At 42.3% G+C, this 23,743-nt stretch overlaps 1 protein-coding gene across 5 annotated transcripts in view; it reads right to left on the bottom strand.

Annotated features, from left to right (window-relative positions):
* The window catches only part of PLEKHA6 (pleckstrin homology domain containing A6), a 1,624,617-nt gene that overhangs the window by 536,144 nt on the left and 1,064,730 nt on the right, over positions 1–23,743 (bottom strand). For all 5 annotated transcript variants that reach the window (XM_073615840.1, XM_073615839.1, XM_073615838.1 and 2 more), the window contains one exon: positions 834–978. In XM_073615840.1, coding sequence (XP_073471941.1) covers positions 834–978 — 145 coding nt within the window. The remainder of the gene's footprint in view (positions 1–833; positions 979–23,743) is intronic.

Below are 23,743 nucleotides of genomic sequence, written 5' to 3'. Positions count from 1 at the left end.
CCGTAAAGTGGAGAATCTTGCAATAGGCACCTTGTCCTTAGAATATGAAGCTGTCTGTATTGGGAGTGGGAGCACTATTTCTGCCATCTGTCTGTCTATAGATGAAGCCAGGGAGGCAGCACTATCCACTTCCCCCTCTGGTGAAGAAGGGTATGGTGAAAACTGCTGTGGCTCACCTGGTGATATCTGCTGGGCACCCTCCTGTGACTGAGAAAGTATCTCCTGCTGTGGTGAGATCTGCTACCTTGGAGGAGAAGAGCCGCCTCGTGGAGCCGTTTTGTGAACCAGCGCCATCTTAGCTGGAGGTGTCCGCTGCTTGTAACGGGACTGGCGCACCATCTGAGGGTGCTGGGGCGGCTGTGTGAGCTTCCTCACCTGTCCGGTCGCCCTCCAGTGCATCGTTGTATCCCTCTGCGGTGCATCATTGTGTCCCCCAACAGGTTCCAGCCTTTTGGGGACCTCGCCACCATCCCTTCTGGCTATTTCTGGCTTGGGTGGCCGAAGACGTGCGAAGTCGTGGTCAGAGCATTCCCAAGCCCGGCGCCGCATGCATGCACACTTAGTTTTGATTATTTAAAAAAAATATATACTGTTAGATACCATGGTATAAAGTTCTGAGACCATTTAATTTCCAATAATGGTATTAAATATTTTGGTAGAATGAATGAAAAAATGTAAATATATGGCCAGTTATACCAGTTCAAAAGCATAGTTCGATTGAAGTGCAATTGTAAGATGAAATATTTATCTAATTTTCCCACCAGTCCTCACCTGCTGCCCAACATTCACACCTAATAAACAGGGTTTACTCATAACATGTCCATTAACAGTACCTTTATTTGCAGCCTGCTGTTGCAATTGCCATTGTTTTTCAGTCTCTACATCTGTTCTTGTAGGCAGGGAGCTAACTCCTTCATTAGGCAGAGGTGTTAAGAAATGGGGCGATTCTCTCTTATATGGCACTAAGTTGAGCTTTACCTGCAAAAAGAAAGATAAAATAAATACAATAGAAACGGAAGGAAAGGGAATTAAACCAACAAACACAGAGAAATATATAAATTAACTTAATGGAAACTAACGACAGATCAACCTAAAGTTATATTAAAGTCTTGTTTTTATTTTTGTTTAAAAATAACATGGTATGAGATGCCTTTAAAGCTACCACAAATACTCATAAAAATGGAAAAAACAGGAGGTACCCACTTTGAATTCATGGAAATCGTTGATCAACTCAGCGGTGCCATTATATAAAGCGGCCTCTCACACCAGATGCTGCCCAGCTAAGTTTGACAAAATTTGGCACGTGTGATTAGAATCAGACATCACAAACGCAACACAATAGGATCTGGATCCCTTTGTTTACTTTAACTAAATGTCTTGTAGCGGTGAAGACCTAATTTTGCTGTTATCTGAAGGTACACCTGGATGTGTTATCCTCAACCTCAGCATCTTTCCCTGAAGTGGTCACCTGAAGTATAAGATCCATTATCCTTCCCGGTATCCCCCCAATTTGATGACACAAGTAGTTTAAGGTTGTAGTTGTTTCAATAAAATAATATTAGAACTTACAGGACTGTTACAATGTACGTTGTTTAAGCCGAGGTATGCACAGAGGCTTTATTATGTAATCCTTTTTTTCACAAGAAAACTCAATAAAAAGTATTTTTTTTAAAAAAAAGCTACACAAGGGGGATATACAGATTGACTATAAAAGCTGTTAGGACGGAGCATAAGCATGTGGTGTCAACTTTACCGGATAAGGAGCAGGAATGTGCTAGGCTCATGCTAATACACCTTCCCCAGATACATTGGAAAATCCTCAATTTGCCAGTAGGGCTCTAGATCTCCATTATCAGGATATTGCCTCCAGCACTTTGCAACAGAGGGCAGAACACATTTTTGAGAAAGGGGATAAAAATGGTAAACTATTAGGTTTACTAACGGCTGTGGATATGCCCCTAACTGTGGTTCTGTGTACTTCCTCTCTGGCCAGGGTCCTGCTGATGGTGAGGGATGACATTTTGCAGAAGTTTGTTTCATTTTATAGGAGGCTATATTCACCTATAGCATCATATAGTGTAGAGGACCTCCTCGCTACTCTAGAGCCCTTACATTTGCCCAAGCTGCTGGAAACTGGAGACTAGAGAGTTTCTGGATGCCCCCTTTAAGGAAGAAGAGGTGACCTTTGCAATTGGATCCTTCCCTACTGGTAAGGCTCCTGGTCCACATAGCATATCAATTGAGTGGTACAAACATTACTCTGAGGTTCTCATGCCGGGACTACTCCAATTGTATGTGGACTGTCTCCAAACTGGTTCCCTCCCTCCTTTTATGAGGAACACATAGTGTTATTGGCAAAACCTGACAAGGACCCCATTCAATGTTCTTTTTTTTTCCAATAAAATTTTTTTTTGAGATATCACAGAGTTATAACAAAGCATACAAAGACAGTTTTACTGTATCACATACAATACGCCAAACATGTGCCATGTTATAAATTGCTCCTGGACAATAGAATAGCATCTGTTTAAGCATACATCCAATGTAGCAACACAAACCAAGAAAAAAATGTTGTATGTTATGAACAGAAATAATTATAAGCTCAAAATTATTATTTTGAGAGTATTATTGAGATTAATAGCATTATATAGGAGGAGGCAGAAAAAAACAAAGACACCAAATAATAGAAGAGAAAAATGATGGGGAGGGGAAAAGGGGGTGGCAGGTTTTAAATCTTGAATAGCAATTATTTCATAGTGATTATGCAAGTAATTTTCTTAATATGTTAGGGGAGGACCGTCATACATGATTCACATTTATACCCATCTATAGATATCAGAAACCAGTACTTTCATGGAAGAAAGAACAACCAAATGAAACCGCTACTGTTAGAGATCTAAAATCAGAAATCAAAAATCAGTCAATCAGCCATTTTGCATCTTGGCAAAAGAATCAGAGTACTTAAAAAGGAACCATAATCTCCATAGTTTGTGGAATTTTTTGGTGTTTTCAGAGGTAATAGCCGCAGTCTCTTACATTTTGTATATGGAGTCCACAGCAAGTAGCCATTCTGCCACCGTGGGTACATGAGTCGTTTTCCAGTGTTTGGGGATATTTGCTTTTGCCGCATTTAGCATATGTCGCACTACAGATTTTTTTATAATTGCTTAATGGGTAATTGGAAGTGTGCAATAGGCAGCATTCTGGCATAAGTTTCAGTTTTGTCTCTGTTATGGAATAGATCTGTGTACAGGTATTATCCCTAAAATTGAGCAAAAGTGGGCAGTCCCACCAGATATGCAACATTGTACCCTTGCTGTTACCACAACGCCAACATGCATCTGTCGTTTCTGGGTACCATGCATGCAACCTGGCCGGAGTGAAATACCAATTTGTCAAGATTTTATATGATGTTTCTTGGGTGCTGGAGCTGATAGAGCATTTGTGTGCTAAGATGCAGGCAATAAGCCATTGTTTGTCCGTGAATTTCGTTTTGAAGACTATTTCCCACTCCTTCCTATGTTTGCAAGGTGGCCAAAAAAAAAAAATATTAAAAGCCAGCAGCTACAAATACTGCAGCTGCTGACTTTTAATAAATGGCCACTTACCTGTCCCAGGGTCCAGCGATGTCGGTAGGCGGCGCCGAGAACCCGCTCGGTTCTCGGCAGCTGCCGCCGCCATCCTGGGTGAGGGAATCAGGAAGTGAAGCGTTGCGGTTTCACTTCCCGGTTCCCTACTGCGCATGCGCGAGTCGCGCTGCGCATCGTAACTGGTCCCCGCTATCTCCTGGGAGCTGTGTGTTTCCCAGGAGACAGCGTGGAGGGACAGGAAGAGGCATAGACTCCCATGGGAGTCTATGCCGGAAGTGGGTGCAAATACCTGTCTTAGACAGGTATCTGCACCCCCCTCCCCCCTGAAAGGTGCCAAATGTGACACCGGAGGGGGGGAGGGTTCCGAAAAGCGGAAGTTCCATTTTTGTGTGGAACTCCGCTTTAATAGGGCGTGCGTCTTTGGAGACCCAGGGTAGAAACCTTAAGGGTGTCTTGGTCTGCAAACCTTCAATTCCCACTCAGTCCTTGGAAGTTGCGTGACAATTTCAGTCAAGAATTTGTGTCAAGTGAGTCGCGTAATAGTAAAATTTAAAGTTTGGTAGATTAATACCTCCCTCCGTCTTTGGTTTAGTCAGGGTCTGCATGTTAATACGTGATTTCTTCCCCACACAAATGAATTCCCGTGTTGTCGAGTTTGATTGAGAGAAGAACCTTTTGGGCAAAAGGATGGGTAAATTGTGGAACAGATACAATATCCTGAGCAATACTGTCATCTTCACCACAGCCGCCCTCCCGAACCAAGAGAAGGGTTTTAGTTTCCAATGATGCATGTCCTGTTGCAGTTTGTGTAAGATAAGGTGGACATTTTGTGTATAGAGATTTGCCGAGTTGGACGTAAGCCATATCCCTAAGTATTTAAGCACCCATTTAAAAGGGCAATTGGATTGAACCTGCTTTAGGGTTTGGGGGTTCAAAGAGATATTGAGTGCCTCTGACTTGTCGTAATTGATCTTGAAATTGGAGATGTATCCATACAATTCAAATTCTTTCAAGAGGTTGGGAATCGAAACATGTGGTTGTTTGAGGACAAATAGAAGTTAATCCGCGTAAGCGGCAAGTTTACAGTGGACAGTACCTAATTCTAGTTCCTTGACCAAGGAGTTCCTATTCATGGTGTGTATACAGGGCTCTAATGTGAGTATGAACAATACTGGGGACAAAGGGCAGCCCTGCCTGGTGCCGTTATGTTATCTGCACTGGTGTCCCATTAATCTTCAGTCTAGCTGTCGGGTTTTGGTATAGCGCTGAAATCCATGCTAACATATTAGGTTTTAACCCAACACGTGAGCACACTGAAAACATGAAATCTCATGCTACCCTATCGAAGGCCTTCTCCGTGTCCTAGACAGGAGAAGGCCTTCTTCTGTATGTCCACCGAGTAGATGAATGAGATTTACGGCTTTAGTGACATTATCACGTGCCTCCCTGCCTGGCATAAAGCCCAACTGTTCCGGGCCAATAATGTCTGGAAGGTGTCTGCATATTCTTGTCGCAATCATTTTAGACAAAAGTTTTACATCCAGGTTTAGCAAGGATATTGGCCTGTAACTAGAGCAGGCACTGGGATCCTTGCCCGGTTCGGGAAGCACAGTAATATGTGCCATTGTAAAAGAAGGTGGCAGCGCTTGAGGTGTTTTCAGTGAATTCAGCGCATAAAGCAATGGTTTCATAAGTAGCGATGAGAAGGTCTTGTAAAAATGGCTGAGAAGCCACCTGGCCCTGGGCTTTTACCAGATTTAAAAGTTTTGATTGCCTGTAAGAGTTCCGTTATGTCAATGGGTTTGTCAATTTCCTCTGCATCAGAAGTGGACAAGCATGGTAAACCACTTTGTTCCAAGTACTGTCTTATAATATGTGGTCTAGATCCCTCAGACGATGCGGGTTTATGCGAGGGTGGCAAATTGTAAAGTTTAGTATAGAAACGGTGAAATTCCGGCGCTATTTGTTCTGTGATATGCACCATTTTATCTTTCTGAGTTTTAATCTGAGTGATATTACTAGCTGAACGAATGTCCCTCAGTGCCCTAGCCAAAAATTTACAACTTTTACTTACATGTGCATAATAAAAACCCGCCTAAAAAACAGAATCCGTTTCGCTTGGAGATCTAGTTTAGCTTGTAATTCCTTACGAGCCGCTTAAAGGTCGCCAGCTGAGTTGACTGCTGTTGATCATTTATGTTGGGTTTCCAATATCAAGATTGTATCTAGTAGAGCTTTTAGTTCTTTCTCTGAGGCTTTCTTTTTCTGTGAGGCTAAGCTAATCATTCTTCCTCGTATCACACATTTGTGAGCCTCCCGAACAGTGAGAGGTGAGACGTCGTCAGTAGTATTTTCCCTGAAGTATGTTCTTATGGCTTCTGAAATGGGTTTCAGAGTCAGGGAGTCAGTCAGTAGAGTTGAATTAAGCCGCCACATGCATGGTTTCACAGGTGTATCCTGTAACCGCAATGTCACTGAAGTAGGGGCGTGGTCTGATATTTTTCGCATCCCTATACGTGCGTCCTTCAAGCTAGTTAGGTCTCTCTGAGAGATGAAAATGTAATCCATGCGAGAGTACTTGTTATGAACCATGGAATAATAAGTCAAGTCTCTCCCTTGTGGGTTAGCCACATGCCATGAGTCTGATAAAGTCAGGGAATTCAGCAGGACTCTGATTTATCTGAGTATGTGAAACGTAATAGTCGATTTATCATTGGAGGTGTCCTGGAGAGGGTCCAAAGGAATATTGAAGTCCCCTCCGAGGACAATACAAATTTTGACAAATGTCCAATGGAGCATACACATGGTCGGATTTTCCGACAACAAGCTCACATCGAACATTTGTTGTCGGAAATTCTGACCGTGTGTATGTCATTAGTCTTAGCCGCCGGATTAGTGGCGTGAAAGGTTTTGGTGAAGTAACTGTCAGTCAGTTTGGGGGTAGAATTTGATCTAAAGTTTGTTTCTTGCAGATATACAAAGGCCAGCTTCTCCGTCCCAAGGTGGCGTAACAGTTGCGTTCTTTCCTGAGGTATATTTATCCCCCTAACATTATGCAATATCACAGTAGGGCGGTTGCCCAAGGAAGTATATATCATTTTGAATTCTAGTTCAGACGGACAACAAAAACAAGAACAAAAAAAAGGGGAGGTGAGATTAGTGAAGGTGGGGAAGGGGGAGAAGGTGGGTATATGAGGAGGATAGGAAAGGGGGTAGGAAGGTGATCCTGCTGTCCAAAGGTAAGGAAGTGGAATCAGAGTATCCAGTAGTTAGCCTCTAGGTAGTGACACCTAGAAGTGTAAGGAATAATTTGGAACTGTGAGTAGTATGTCAACAAGAACACCTCGCAAGGGAAGTGTTATTGAAGAGCAAGTGTCACAGTGTCCACTTTGGGGTTGGTGGGAGGGATGAGCAAATATATTTCCAGCTCCAAATAGTAATGGGAATCAAGAAAAAATAATTTAACTGTCAAAAAAAAAAAAGGGGGGGCCTTATTCCAGCCCTCGGCTCCTGTTAAAAAAAAAGCTAGACTGTATAATGCTGATTATAAACGTCAACAGCAACCCCTTAAGGGGGTTCAAACAATTAGACTCAACCATATTATCTTAACCAGTTACTAAATGTTCAGGTATTAGCTGAATTCTTAGCCATATACTGCAACACATTAGTATACATTTCCGTGTCAGCCTAAATAAATGAGCATAGGAAAAAACCATCATGGATTCCTTATTAGAACAATTGCATCTCCGGTATTGGAAAGGACCTAGAGAACGTGTTTCCAAACACATCCTCATGTGAGTAAGACTCCTACTGCAGTTTGAGCACAGATAACATTCTTCAGTACAAAGAAAGTCATAGTCTGTGCGCAGTAGGAGTAAGGAGGCAGGGGTCCCAGAGAATAAGGTAAAGGATCCCGTGTCGCAACCTTATCAGGGTATTTATGTCCCTGTACCTTATATAAGGAAATGATGTCAGCGTTTCCATATCATGACCCTCGCTTAGGGTGTCTTAAGGCCCTTATCCTGTATGAAAGCAGGATTCCCTACCCATATGTTAGTCCATAAATTTAGCAGAAAACAGGGTAGGGGCATATGAGCACAATCCCAAAAGTAACCATCAGGGGTCCTAAGTGACAGTTCTTGTGTGACAGTTCCAGCCACGATTGATTGACATAGCAACTATGAGAATTCCTACCGGCTGCAGCTTCTATGTCTTAGGGAGTCACAAGAAGTGAAAGCAAAATGAAGGTGTAAATGAACAGGACCAAGTCCTTACCCTGATCAGTCATGATCAACATCAGTATCCATTTATCTTGACGCATTTGAGTGGAGCTAGGGCCTAAGTTATGCTCTTTCTGGCATTTCCCCTTCTTGCTGGATGGTTTAGTTGGTGTGGAGTGGGGCGAACCTTATGTATCTCTCTGCGGGTTGCAGAACTCCTTATACCAGTCCGTCACAGGTGGTATTTGCAGGTCATTGCAGAACTCCTGAAGATTGTTGGGAGTGTGTAAGTATAATTGCTTGCCCTAGAAGGTCACGTTTAAGGCAAAAGGGAATTTCCATTCATATGTGATGCTTTGTTTTGAGGAGTATCTCCAGCAGGTGTCGTAGTGCGGGCCTATTATTCAGGGTGATTGGAGATCCTCAAATATATTTATCTCAGCGCCATTAAGTAATAAGCTCATTGCGGTGTGTGCTTTTGCCATAATTTTCTCCTTCAGCTTAAAATTAGGAAGGCAGCATATTATGTCTCTGGGAGGTGCTGAGTCAGCCGGCCTGGCCCTCAGTGCCCTGTGTGCTCTCTCAAATTCAACCTGTGTGTCAGCTTGGCGTTCCAGCAGATCATTAAAGACATATTGTAATACAGAGGTAATGCTGCTCTGCTCCACTGTTTCGGGTATTCCTCTTACCCTTATATTATGCCTTCTCCCTCTGTTATCCAAATCCTCTCAATGAGATGTGCTGAATGAGAGTCCGTGACTCTCTCCAAAGGTGCAATGGCTCTGTCCCGTCTGGAGCCCGCTTTCTCCACCCCCTCTAACTTTTCAGAAAGGGATAGGATGTGAGCCTTAAGTTCTGTCATGGCGGATGAGAAAGTGCCATCACTTGTCCGCAGCTATCTTCATCATTGCCACGAGGATGAGGGGGTGATCAGGTGCAGTAGTGCCCCTTACCTCTTCCTCGTATGTTGACTGTGAGCTCTCACTAAAGTCCTCTTCCCCACGAGGCTGCGCCATCTTGGATGAGGCCTTGTGATGGCGGGGCTGTGTTCTGAAGATGTCTGGCATGCTCCAGGAGCCAGATAGAGGTGTGGAATGGTGTGTGCGTTTGCCAGAGTAATGGCGAATGAGTCTGCTCATGTTTCATCTAAAGAGCGTGCCGTTAAGACCATAGGAGTCGAGGGTTCAGCGGAGCTCCACTATCATGCAGCCATCCGTGCTGCGTGCCAAGCCACGCCCCTCTTCAATGTTCTCATGGACCGATCTCTTTACGCAACCTGGACTTCAAAATACTAACCAAATTACTGGCAAATAGACTAATGCCTGCACTGCACCACCTTATTTCACCTGATCAGACTGGTTTCATGAACAAAAAAGCTACGGCATAAATCTATGCAGGGTTTTTACTCATACCCAGTTAGGTCCAGATATTTCCAGTGAAGGGATATTGTTTTTTCTATATTTGGAGAAGGCTTTCAACCTCATAGACTGCCAATACATGACCACAGTGCTGTAGACATTTGGTTTTGATCGTCAGTTCAGACGGTGGATCAGTATTCTTTACCAGAACCCGACTGCGGCCATTAAACTTAAAAGTCTGTTGTCAGACTTTTTTCCAGTGGGCAGGTGCACTAGACAAGGGTGAATTGACTGAACCCTTGGCGTCAGCATTGAGAGCTTCTACTGAAGTACAAGGGATACAGGCAGGCAGCCTGACAGAAAAAAACAGGGCTTTATGCCGACAACATAGCGTTGTTTTTACGTGACTCTGGCTCATCTTTACAGGCAGCTCTAGCTATTTTAAATGCCTTTGCTTTATTCTCGGGCCTGAACGTTAATTGTGGTAAATCTCAAAGCCTTCCTCTTAGGACCTCATCTCCAGCATGTAGGGTCCCCTTAGACTGCCGCTTACAACGGGTTGATAGAGTCAGATATCTGGGTCCCCATATTTCCAACTCGGTATTTGAATTCATTACATTAAATGTCACTTCCATTGCTGTTGCAGTTACGTCATAAGCTACAAGCCTGGCAGAATCTCCCTCTTACGCTCAGAAGTAAAGTCAATTTATTGAAAATTAAATTCTTGCCTCTCTTCCTATATACAGTGGGGACGGAAAGTATTCAGACCCCCTTAAATTTTTCACTCTTTGTTATATTGCAGCCACTTGCTAAAATCATTTAAGTTCATTTTCTTCCTCATTAATGTACACACAGCACCCCATATTGACAGAAAAACATGGAATTGTTGACATTTTTGCAGATTTATTAAAAAAGAAAAACTGAAATATCACATGGTCTTAAGTGTTCAGACCCTTTGCTGTGACACTCATATATTTAACTCAGGTGCTGTCCATTTCTTCTGGTCATCCTTGAGATGGTTCTACACCTTCATTTGAGTCCAGCTGTGTTTGATTATACTGATTGGACTTGATTAGGAAAGCCACACACCTGTCTATATAAGACCTTACAGCTCACAGTGCATGTCAGAGCAAATGAGAATCATGAGGTCAAAGGAACTGCCTGAAGAGCTCAGAGACAGAATTGTGGCAAGGCACAGATCTGGCCAAGGTTACAAAAAAATTTCTGCTGCACTTAAGGTTCCTAAGAGCACAGCGGCCTCTGTAATCCTTAAATGGAATACTTTTGGGACGACCAGAACCCTTCCTAGAGCTGGCCGTTCGGCCAAACTGAGCTATCTGTGGAGAAGAGCCTTGGTGAGAGAGGTAAAGAAGAACCCAAAGATCACTGTGGCTGAGCTCCAGAGATGCATTCGGGAGATGGGAGAAAGTTGTAGAAAGTCAACCATCACTGCAGCCCTCCACCAGTCGGGGCTTCATGGCAGAGTGGCCCGACGGAAGCCCCTCCTTAGTGCAAGACACTTGAAAGCTCGCATGGAGTTTGCTAAAAAAAACACCTGAAAGACTCCAAGATGGTGAGAAATAAGATTCTCTGGTCTGATGAGACCAAGATAGAACTTTTTGACCTTAATTCTAAGCGGTATGTGTGGAGAAAACCAGCCACTGCTCATCACCTGTCCAATACAGTCCCGACAGTGAAGCATGGTGGTGGCAGCATCATGCTGTGGGGGTGTTTTTCAGCTGCAGGGACAGAACGACTGGTTGCAATCGAGGGAAAGATGAATGCGGCCAAGTACAGGGATATCCTGGACGAAAACCTTCTCCAGAGTGCTCAGGACCTCAGACTGGGCCGAAGGTTTACCTTCCAACAAGACAATGACCCCAAGCACACAGCTAAAATAACGAAGGAGTGGCTTCACAACTCCGTGACTGTTCTTGAATGGCCCAGCCAGAGCCCTGACTTAAACCCAATTTAGCATCTTTGGGGAGACCTAAAAATGGCTGTCCACCAACGTTTACCATCCAACCTGACAGAACTGGAGAGGATTTGCAAGGAGAAATGGCAGAGGATCCCCAAATCCAGGTGTGAAAAACTCGTTGCATCTTTCCCAAAAAGACTCATGGCTGTATTAGATCAAAAGGGTACTTCTACTAAATACTGAGCAAAGGGTCTATATACTTAGGACCATGTGATATTTCAGTTTTTCTTTTTTAATAAATCTGCAAAAATGTCAACAATTCTGTGTTTTTCTGTCAATATGGGGTGCTGTGTGTACATTAATGAGGGAAAAAAATTAACTTAAACGATTTCAGCAAATGGCTGCAATATAACAAAGAGTGAAAAATTTAAGGGGGTCTGAATACTTTCCGTCCCCACTGTATATTTTGGAACTCGCCTGTTTGGATTCCAAGATTTATAATTAAGAGCATAGGGTCACAACCTTCCTGTGGCAGGGGCGTAATCCCAGGATAAAACTTCAGGTACTGCAACAGCCGTGGAAGCAGGGGGATTAGAAGTCCCTGATTTGTATCGCCATTTTCTGGCAGGTCAGTTGGTCTTCACTCATAGGTGGCACACTGTATCGGAGGATGACCCAGCCATAGCTTTGGAGGTGCCCATTGTTGGCTCCTATGAGGTACTGATGCATTTAGTGTTTCGAGGAAGCAGGGCTTAGTATCCTATTATTAGTACTATACGTGCAACTATCAGGGTATGGGCAGTAACCATTAGGAAGCTGAAAGCGCAAGACTGTACTGCAATTTCTCCACATACGCCACTGTTGAAAATTCCCCAGTTGCCACAATTTTTCACATATCAGGACCAAGTCATATGGACCAAAGTTTGCATCAAGAAGGTAGGAGATATTGTGTGTAATGGAAAGCTATACCAGTTTGATGCTTTAAAGGCTTTTTTTCCAAATACTCATCTGTTCTGCTATTTGCAACTTAGGCATGTTTATAACACTTAATTTGATGCGTCATCTCTTCAGGTTCAAGTGAGTGATCTGGAATCTTTGCTTAGGGATGACTCTTTAGATAAGGCCCTGTACAATATTTACAAGCAACTGTTTAATGACATTGGTAAGCTACAGTGCCTTGAAAAAGTATTCATACCCCCTGACATTTTCCACATTTTGTCATAGTACAACCAAAAGCTTAAATGTATTTTATTGGGATTTTATGTGAGAGAGCAACACAAAGTGGCACATAATTGTGAAGTGGAAGGGAAATGATCAATGGTTTTCGACATTTTTTACATATAAATATCTGAAAAGTGTGGCGTGCATTTGTATTCAGCCCCTTTACTCTTATACCCCTTACTAAAATCTAGTCGAACCAATTGCCTTCAGAAGTCACTTAATTAGTAAATAGAGTCCACCTGTGTGTAATTTAATCTCAGTATAAACACAGCTGTTCTGTGAAGCCCTCAGAGGCTTTTTAGAGAACCTTAGTGAACAAATAGCATCATGAAGGCCAAATAACACACCAGACTGGTCACGGATAAAGTAGTGGAGAAGTTTAAAGCATGGTTAGGTTATAAAAAAATATTCCAAGCTTTGAACATCTCACAGAGCACTGCTCAATCCATCATCCGAAACTGAAAGCGTATGGCACAACTGCAACCTACCAAGACATTGCCATCCACCTAAACTGACAGGTCGGGCAGGGAGAGCATTAATCAAAGGCAGCAAAGCAGCCAAGAGGCCCATGGTAACTCTGGAGAAGCTGCAGAAACCCACAGCTGAGGTGGGAGAATCTGTCCACAAGACAACTATTAGTCGTGCACTCCACAAATCTGGCCTTTATGGAAGAATAACCAGAAGAAAGCCATTGTTGAAAGAAAGCCATAAAAAGTCCCATTTGCAGTTTGCAATAAGCCATGTGGGAGACACTGCAAACATGTGGAAGAAGGTGCTCTATTCAGATGAGGCCAAAATGGAACATTTTGGCCTAAAAGCAAAATGCTATGTGTGGCGGGAAACTAACACTGCACATCACCCTGAACACACCATCCCTACTGTGAAACATGGTGGTGGCAGCATCATGTAGTGGGGATGCTTTTCTTCAGCAGGGACAGGGAGGTGGTCAGAGTTGATAGTGAGATGGATGGAGCCAAATACAGGGCAATCTTAGAAGAAAACCTGTTATGCCCCGTACACGCGGTCGGATTTTCAGAAGGAAAATGTGTGATAGGACCTTGTTGTCGGAAATTCTGACCATGTGTAGGCTCCATCACACATTTTCCATCGGATTTTCCGACACACAAAGTTTGAGAGCAGGCTATAAAATTTTCCGACAACAAAATCCGGAATTTCCGATCGTGTGTACACAAATCCGACGCACAAAGTGCCACGCATGCTCAGAATAAATAAAGAGACGAAAGCTATTGGCTACTACCCCGTTTATAGTTTCGACGTACGTGTTTTATGTCACCACGTTCAGAATGATCGGATTTTCCAACAACTTTGTGTGACCGTGTGTATGCAAGACAAGTTTGAGCCAACATCCGTCGGAAAAAATCCTGGGATTTTGTTGTCGGAATGTCCGATCAATGTCCGACCGTGTGTACGGTGCATTAGAGTTTGCAAAAGACTTAAGGCTGGGGTGGAGGTTCACCTTCCAGCAGAACAACGACCATAAACATACAGCCAGAACTATAATGGAATGGTTTAGATCAAAGCATATTCATGTGTTAGAATGGCAAAATTGTCACTCTCTAGATGTACAAAGCTGGTAGAGATATACCCAAAAGGACCTGCAGCTGTAACTGCAGTGAAAGGTGGTTCTACAAAGTATTTTCACATATTTATTTGTAAAAAAAAATTGAAAACCACTTATCATTTTCCTTCTACTTCACAAGTATGTGCCACTTTGTGTTGGTCTATCACATAAAATCCCCATAAAATACATTTAAGTTTTTGGTTGTAACATGACAAAATTTCTAGTGGTATGAATACTTTTTTCAAGAGACTGTACTTGCACACTGTAGAACCGCCTAGGAGGCGGTTTTCCCCCATTTGAACGGGGATGTCTGGGAAGATAATTGGGAGATTAATTTCTCCAGATTAGTGTCGGCCAGAGACCATCTAATCCAATATAAATTTCTACATCGTATCTACATTACTTCGGCCAGATTGGCAAAGATTTTTCCTACCCAGCCGCCCTGTTGCTGGTGGTGCACGTCAACCAGCGTAGATTTTCTGCAGACTTCCTACACATCTTTTGGGATTGTGCAGCTATCCAAACTTTTTGACATGGAATCACTAAATGTATAGAGTAGACTACCACACTGTGTATATGGTCGGGTGTAGAAGTTTGCCTTCTGGGTCTCGTTGATGCCCTGGCTCCAAAAAACATTACACATACTGTTTTATTATGCTAGGAAATGAATAGTGTTCTGCTGGAAAAAGCCTACCCCTTCGACTGTTCTGGCATGGAAGGCACTCAACCTTTTTAACCCCCGGAAGATTTTACCCCCTTCCTGACCAGAGCACTTTTTGCGATTCGCCACTACGTCGCTTTAACTGACAATTGCACGGTCATGCAACGTTGTACCCAAACAAAATTGACATCCTTTTTTTCCCACAAATAGAGCTTTCTTTTCGTGGTATTTGATCGGTTTTGTGGTTTTTATTTTTTGCGCTATAAACAAAAAAATAGCGACAATTTTGAAAAAAAAAAAAACACAATATTTTGTACTTTTTTCTATAATAAATATCCCCATTTTTTTTAACCACTTCAATACTGGGCGCTTTCACCCGCTTCCTTCCCAGGCGAATTTTCAGTGCTCTCGCACTTTCAAAAAAAATGCAACACTGTACCCAAATAAAACTTTTATCATTTTGTTCACACAAACAGAGCTTTATTTTGGTGGTATTTATTCACAAATCAGTTTTTTATTTTTTGCGATATAAGCTAAAAAAAAAGAGCGGGAATTAAAAAAAAAACAATATTTTCTACTTTCTGTTTTAAAAGAAATCCAATAAAATCAAATTTTGTCATAAATTTAAGCCAAAATGTATCCTGCTACATGTCTTCGGTAAAAAAAATCCCATTAAGTGTATAATAATTGGTTTGTTTGATCACGGACATATGTGCGCAGATGATAATGTACATATGTGCGCAGATGATCACGGACATATGTGCGCAGATGATCATTGAGACATATGATTTTACTGTTACATATGTGGGACAGATGTTTTTACTGTGTGGGGACATGTGTGTGTGTGGACATGTGTGGGGACAGTGTTTTAGAGACACTATGTAGGGGACATTGTGTGTTTACACTGTGTGGGGACACTGGGCCGGTGATCAGTGTGTAAAAAGCTGTAAAAAACAGCTCATACTCACTGATCACCGTCTGGCTGCAGCAATCACCTCTCCTCTCCTCACTGACAACTTCCGTGTGAGGAGAGGAGACCTGACCGCTTATCAACCAGCTCTCTATTTACATCACATGACGGCTGTGATTGGACACAGTCATCATGTGATCAGGAGGGCCAATCACAGAGCCCACCTGCTGATTGGAGATGCGCCGTGTCCAGGTGACACAAGCACATCGGGATCACGCTGCTGCGAGGGCACGTGCGCGCATGATCCCCCTCCTTCTGAGGGACGTTCCTGAACGTCCACTCAGAAGGAGGAAACTTCCATCTGACCGTATATGTGCAGTGGCCAGGTGGGAAGTTGTTAAAAAGCTAATTTTTTCTCAGTTTAGGCTGATATGTATTCTTCAACATATTTTTGGTAATAAAAATCGCAATTATTATTAAAATTATGAATTAATTAAAAATCGCAATAAGCATATATTGATTGGTTTGCGCAAAAGTTATAGCGACTACAAAATAGGGGATAGATTTATAGCATTTTTATTATTATTTTTTTGTTCTTTACTAGTAATGGCAGCGATCTGCGATTTTTATCGTGACTGCAACATTATGGCGGACACAACGGACAATTTTGACACATTTTTGGGACCAATGGCAATAATACAGCGATCAATGCTATAAAAATGCATTGATCACTGTAACTGTGTTCCCTACTGTGTGTTCTAACTGAAGGGGGGAGGGGACTGACTGGGGGAGATGACAGATCGCTGTTCATACTTTGTATGAACAGACAATCTGTCACTTCTCCCTCAGAGAACCGGGATCTCTGTGTTTACACACAGAGATCCCGGTTCTGGCCGTGTTACGAGCAATCACAAGAGCCCGGTGGTCATCGAGACCGCCGGGCACTCGCATCAGCTCCGGGGGCGAGCTGCTGGAGCGCGCACGCCCCTAGTGGCCCCCTTAAGGAGCAATGTGACATGACGCCAATTCGCCTACCCGTGCCATTCTGCTGCAGTAAAACTGCAGCGGCTGATCGGCAAGCGGTTAATAAAGCCATTCCTCTATATAAAGCCATGTATACCAGTAGAGGAATTCCTCATAAGTTTGATAAAGTGGGGGGTGGATAGATGAATAGTGCATTTATGGTGTCTGATTAAATGGATATATTCTATTACTGTTGGGAAATTCATGTTATGTCAGGTATGAAGCTGAGTGGGTATTGATGATCATTAAGTATTAATGTTGTGGGGGGTGAGCTGTGGACCTAGGAATTTCATATGCGGGTCTGATGTTAGTATTTGATGGCAGGTGGTATTACAATAACTGTGTGGAGCTAGAATATGTCATTTTATGAAACTGCGCTCAATTATAATGATAATTGTTGTTACTATGCTCACGTTTCAAGCCTCAGAGTTATACTGAGGGCCCAATGCTGAGACGTGTTTTGAGTTTTTTTATTGGGAAGTGAGGCCGCTATCTATTCAGACAAAAAAAAAATAATAATAATAATGTGGCTGCATAAGTGTGTACACCCTCTTATAACTGTTATAATTGGCGATGTAGCTGTGTTCAGAATTAAGCAATCACATTCAAACTCATGTTAAATAGGAGTCCGTACGCATCTGCTATCATTTAAAGTACCTCTGATTAACCCCAAATAAAGTTCAGCTGTTCTAGTAGGTCTTTCCTGAAATTTTCTTAGTCACATCCTACAGCAAAAGCCATAGTCCACAGAGAGCTCCCAAAGCATCAAAGGGATCTTATGGTTAAAAGGATTTTAGTCAGGAGAAGAGTACAAAATAATTTCCAAGACATTAGATACACCATGGAACACAGTGAAGACATTCATCATAAAGTGGAGAAAATATGACACAACAGTGACTGGTCAAGGAGGCTGCCAAGAGGCCTACAGCAGCATTAAAGGAGCTGCAGGAATATCTGGCAAGTACTGGCTGAGTGGTACATGTGACAAAAATCTCCCATATTCTTCATATGTCTGGGCTATGGGGTAGAGTTGCAAGATGGAAGCCTTTTCTTACGAAGAAAAACACCCAAGCCCTTCTAAATTTTGCAAAAACACATCTGAAGTCTCCCAAAAGCATGTGGGAAAATGCGTTATGTCTGATGAAACCAAGGTTGAACTTTTTGGCCAAAATTTCAGAAAGATATGTTTGCCACAAAAACAACATTGCACATCACAAAAAAAACACCATACCCACAGTGAAGCATGGTGGTGGCAGCATCATACTTTGGGGCTGTTTTTCTTCAGCTGTAACAGGGGCCTTAGTCAAGGTAGAGGGAATTATGAACAGTTCCAAATACCAGTCAATATTGTCACAAAACCTTCAGGCTTCTGCTAGAAAGCTGAATATGAAGAGGAACTTCATCTTTCAGCATGACAACAACCCAAAGCATCCAAATCCAAATCATCATCTAACATAAATCTAAACCAAAACTCCCACAGCTGTCTTCACAAACCATACACACTACCATTGCTGATGCAAATTTTAAATATTAATAGTAACAATATTGTAATATGTAACAAAAATGTAATATGTGTACCAATATTCTAAATCCAAATAAAAATTTCATTACCAAATTTCAGAGGGTAACACCACTATTCTATACTCACACACCAATAAACACCAAATGTCACAGAATAAATCAAGAGACTCCTGACTGATGTCATTCCACCACTCTGTATCATGCACTCCCTGCTTTTCCTTCTCACAATTGCATTCTCTCTCCTTAAATTCTCTCTCCTTCCCCCATCTTCTCCACCCCACAGCTTACATATATCACCCTCACTCCTGTCTTCACCTTATTACTGCATGTATCAGCTCCTGCTAATTCTGAACCCATATACCAAAAAAACCTGCAGGACACTGGGATGTGTCCCCCCACATAAGTCACAATCCCATATCACCTCTCTCACCCTTCTGCTTCTCCTAACTTACAGAGATATTTCCCCAAATCCTGGACCGCCATAATTTACCTTCGGCCAACATACCCAGCACCCCCCATCCTCTGATGGCAGCCGCAATCCACACAATCTTATTTTTATTCCTCTTCTGCCTAGAACCAGCCTCCCCTTCTCCTGTGCCCTTTGGAATGCCCGCTCTGTAACAAACCCACCACTGTCCATGACCTATTTATCACAAACTCCCTTAACCCACTTGCAATTACTGAGACCTGGATTCAAGAATCTGACTTTCCTTCTCCTGCTGCTCTTTCCTGTGGTGGACTCACTCTCCCAGGCCCAGTGGACAGAAAGGAGGTGGTGTTGGAATCCTCCTATCCCCTCAAAGCACTTTTCAGGTACTTTATCCACCCCCCCCCCCCGTCCTTCTCATTTGAAGCTCACTGTATTTGTCTATTTTCTCCAGTTTCATTGTAAATTGCTGTGATCTTATTGGCCCCCTGGACCGGTATCAAGCTTCCTTGACGTCTTCTCTGTCTGGCTACCCTACTTTCTCTCTTCTGAAATTCCAACAATCATTCTTGGTGACTTCAACATCCCTGTTAATCTTAACACTCCCGCTACTTGTAAGCTGCTGAGCCCAACATCCTCTTTTGACCTAAAACCATGGGCACACGCTTCTACGCATTCTGTTAGTAACTGCCTTGACCTCATATTCTCCTACCTATGCACTCCGCACAACCTCGCCATTATTCCTTTTGCTCTCTCTGATCACCACCTTATTAGTTTCACTCTCTCCTTATCTTCCTCCTCCTTGCCTTCCAACCACCAAACTATTACCCATAGAAACCTTTGTCATCTTAACCCTTCTCTTCTTTTTGCTGCTACACATTTTCTCTATGACAAAATCTCATCCTTGTCCTGCCCCAACTTGGCAACTTCTGTCTACAACAGTTCACGGTCATCCCCCCTGGATACCTTTGCCCACTCACTACACACAGAATCAGACCCCGATTGCTACAACCCATGCAGACAGACAATACCAGAAGCCTCAAAAAACGTAGCCGCGCTCTTGAGCATCTGTGGCATAAGACTAAGTAACAGCAAGATTTCAGCAAATATAAATCTGCTCTGCAAAAATACCATTCCTGCCTCCACACTGCCAAACATACCTACTTTATCACTCTCTCTAACCCCCTCTCACGCAGTCTCCGTCAACTCTTTTCTACCATTACCCCTCTACTTTGTCCACCATTACCTCCACCCACTAACTTACTCACTGCCCAGGAGATTGCTAATCACTTCAAAAATAAGATTGAGACAATTTGTCTCGAGATTTCGACTCTACAGATATCTTCCTCCTCTTACCGTTGGGGTCCCCCAAGGTTCTGTCCTTGGACCTCTACTATTCTCGATCTACACGTCCTCCCTGGGTCAGCTGATAGCCTCCCATGGCTTCCACTACCATTTATATGCTGATGACACCCAAATCTATCTCTCTGCCCCTCAGCTCACCCCATCAGTCTCCTCACGCATCACTGATTTACTAACAGACATATCAGCCTGAATGTCAAACCACTTCCTCAAACTGAATCTATCTAAAACTGTGCTCTTAATATTTCCTTCCCCTACGTGTTCCTTCCACTGACTTCTCTGTCAAGATCAATGGCACATCTATCAGTCCGTCTCCACAAGCCATGGTGCTAGGGGTAACCTTAGACTCTGAACTGTCTTTTCAGGCCCACATCTAATCCCTGTCCAAATCATGTCGCCTTAGCCTCCGCAACATTTCCAGAATACGCCCCTTTTTAACAAATGACACCACCAAGCTTCTAATTCACGCCCTTGTTATCTCTCACCATGACTACGGCAACTCCCTCATCATTGGATTACCTTTACATAGACTATCCCCCCTTCAGTACATAATGGATGCCGCTGCAAAAATCATCCACCTTACCAACCATTCAATGTCCTCTGCCCCTCTCTGGCAATCCCTCCACTGGCTTCCACTCAAACAATTAAAATTCAAAGTACTAACAGTAATTTACAAAACCATCCATAACTCTGCCCCCAGCTACATCACTAACCTAGTCCCAAAATACCAACCAAGCCGCTCTTCAGTCCTTCTAAGACCTCCTTCTCTCTAGCACCCTTGTCACCTCCTCCCATGCTCGCCTCCAGGATTTCTCTAGAGCTTCTCCCATCTCATTAGGAACTCCCTACCCCAATATGTCCGACTGTCCCCTAATCTATCCCTCTTTAGACAATCCCTGAAAACCCTTCTCTTTAAAGAAGCCTACCCTGCTTCTAACTAATACACTTTTTTACTTCCTCCATCAGCTCATCCCCCATAGTTATTACCTTTTGTATCAATTGACCCTCCCTTTCTAGATTGTAAGCTCTAATGAGCAGGGCCCTCTGATTCCTCTTGTACCAAATTGTAATGTAACTGTAATGTCTGCCTTTATTTTGTTAAGCACTGCACAAACTGTTGGCACTATATAAGTCCTGTATATTAATAATAATAATAACAATAATAATAATAATAATAAGGAAATTTCATAAGAAATGTAGTATTTAAGTGTAGGATGATTCCACCACCACCATTGCAAATCTTACCATATGTTTTCCATGGGGAAGGACAAGAAGCAAGCTTGTAAATTCCACACCAGCACCAATTGCAGCCTCTTACCAAGCGCAAAGCCCCAAAATTAGAGAGGCTCCCATAGCAGCATGCTGACAGTAATCAGCCTTACCCAGCCTTAGAACCAGATGGCATATCACAGAAACATGTAAGAGAGATAGGGGGCGCTAGATACCATAATATTCAAGTGCTCCAAAAAAAATATATATATTTCCTGCATTACCAAAAAAATGGAAATGTAAGAAAGCTAGGGGGCGCTAGATACCATACTATTCAAGTGCTCTAAATAAATATAACTCCTGTGTTACCAAAAAAAATGAAAATCATAATATTGACAAATCATAGTTAGATTACACATTGAAGTGCCCACATTAGTGAAAACATGTATAGTGATTGATTGTCCACATAAAAAAGTGATTGAAGTAGTTGAAGTGATATCTTTCAATATTATCCCAATCTTGTTGCTGTAAACAAAAGGTTTACCATCACCAAAGAAACAAAAGAAAAGGAAAACACCTCGAAGTAGTAGATATCTGCTTACCAGATACCAATGACTCCTTTAGTTAAAAAGAGAGTCACTAGCGCTTGTGCAGGGTTGTGCCTGCTCACATGGATGACCGGACTGTGGTTGGTATTATAGGCATGGATCGTTCCCGTCAGGCTCATTCAAGATAGGATAAAGATACATAGGAAACAAAAACAGTCTCCATAGCGTAAAACCATTTATTAAAAAAGTAAACAAATTAAAAAGCCAAATGGCCGCTTACATTGGTGGGTGCCTACCCGGCACTGGGGCTGCTTGCATGTCATGTCAGATATCTACTACTTCGAGGTGTTTTCCTTTTCTTTTGTTTCTTTGGTGATGGAAAACCTTTTGTTTACAGCAACAAGATTGGGATAATATTGAAAGATATCACTTCAACTACTTCAATCACTTTTTTATGTGGACAATCAATCACTATACATGTTTTCACTAATGTGGGCACTTCAATGTGTAATCTAACTATGATTTGTCAATATTATGATTTTCATTTTTTTTGGTAACACAGGAATTATATTTATTTAGAGCACTTGAATAGTATGGTATCTAGCGCCCCCTAGCTTTCTTACATTTCCATTTTTTTGGTAATGCAGGAGATATATATATATTTTTTTGGAGCACTTGAATATTATGGTATGTAGCGCCCCCTATCTTTCTTACATTCCTTTTTTTGATTATCTATTTTTTTGATTATTCAAAAATTGGGGAGCAGCTTACACTGATTGTTTATATATTTCCACAATTTTTTTATTGTTGGGAATGTTTTCTTACTAGATGTACCACCAGTATATGTAATTCATATATATTATCTGCTATCGACACCACTGGCGCGAAGGTTTCTATTATTTTCTACTATATCACAGAAACAGGTTGCTCAATGGCACTCAGGTCTTCGAGGGTACATGTGCATTGATTGACTTTTTGCACTCCAGGGACTTAGGGCTGTTTAACACCATAGAGATGGAGGCTCCATGCATGTGGCAGCATAGTGGCCACCTGGGTAGCACTTCTGCCTAGCAGCACTGGGGTCATTTGTTCGAATACCAAATATGCAGCTACCTGGCTAGAGGTTTGTATGTTCTTCCTCTGTTGTGGTGTTATAGTTTCTTTTTCACAAGGTATTACATTTCTGATGGAGAACAGTGATCGGGAACAGTGATCTCTGTCATGTCCCTGGCAGCCCATCCCCCCTACAGTTAAAACACACCCAGGGAACACACTTAACCCCTTGATCGCCTCCTAGTGTTAACCCCTTCCCTGCCCATGTAATTTATACATTGCTCAGTGCATTTTTATAGCACTGATCAATGTAATAATGTCACTGGCCCCAAAAAGTGTCATTTGGGGTCAGATTTGACCTCCGCAAAGTCACAGTCCCGCTAAAAATCGCAGATTGCCGCCATTACCAGTAAAAACAATAAAAAATAAATAAAAATAAGTCCCTAAATCTATCCCACAGTTTGTAGACACAATAACCTTTGCGCAAACCAATCAATATACGCCTATTGAGATTTTTTTTTACCAAAAATATGTAGAAGAATATATATATTTTTGGTTTCCTGAGTCCCAGGCCAAGAGAAATCCTTTGCTCTAGTTCTACTTAAATTTACACCACCTGTTGGTGGACACAAGTGGACTGCAAAATGTGGTCCGGAACCAACCCTGCCAAGGTGGCTGGTAAAACCCTGACCGGATTTCACCTTAGTTTCTTGCAAATGAATGCATGTGAGGTGAAACATAACGTCCAATCACCTTGCCTTTCATAATGTCACAGCATGTGTTCAATATGCTTATTTCTCCAAATGATCATTTCAAAAATGATGTTTATGGAGTGGCAATTGGTGATTAGAGAAAATTAATACCGTGAAAAGAGGTTAAGGAACGTACATATTTTTTTCAGTGGCGCACAACTGGTTGCCCAGGCCGGCTCCTGACCAGTAAATGCATCATCACATGTGTGAAGGATGTTTGGATGCACTTGCAAGTGTTACTGCTGCTCAGAGTTATCAGCAAGTTAACATGGTAAGATCAATTTTTTTATTTGTCATGAGGAGATGTTCCTAGAGTTGCCACCTCATCCCTTTAAAACCGAACACATATTGGTTACACAGGTTCTGTGGCTGATTAAGGTGATAATTA

Source organism: Aquarana catesbeiana, linkage group LG02 (genome assembly GCF_042186555.1).
Source record: "Aquarana catesbeiana isolate 2022-GZ linkage group LG02, ASM4218655v1, whole genome shotgun sequence".
NCBI lineage: Eukaryota > Metazoa > Chordata > Amphibia > Anura > Ranidae > Aquarana > Aquarana catesbeiana.
This window is presented reverse-complemented; position numbering and strand designations above follow the sequence as displayed.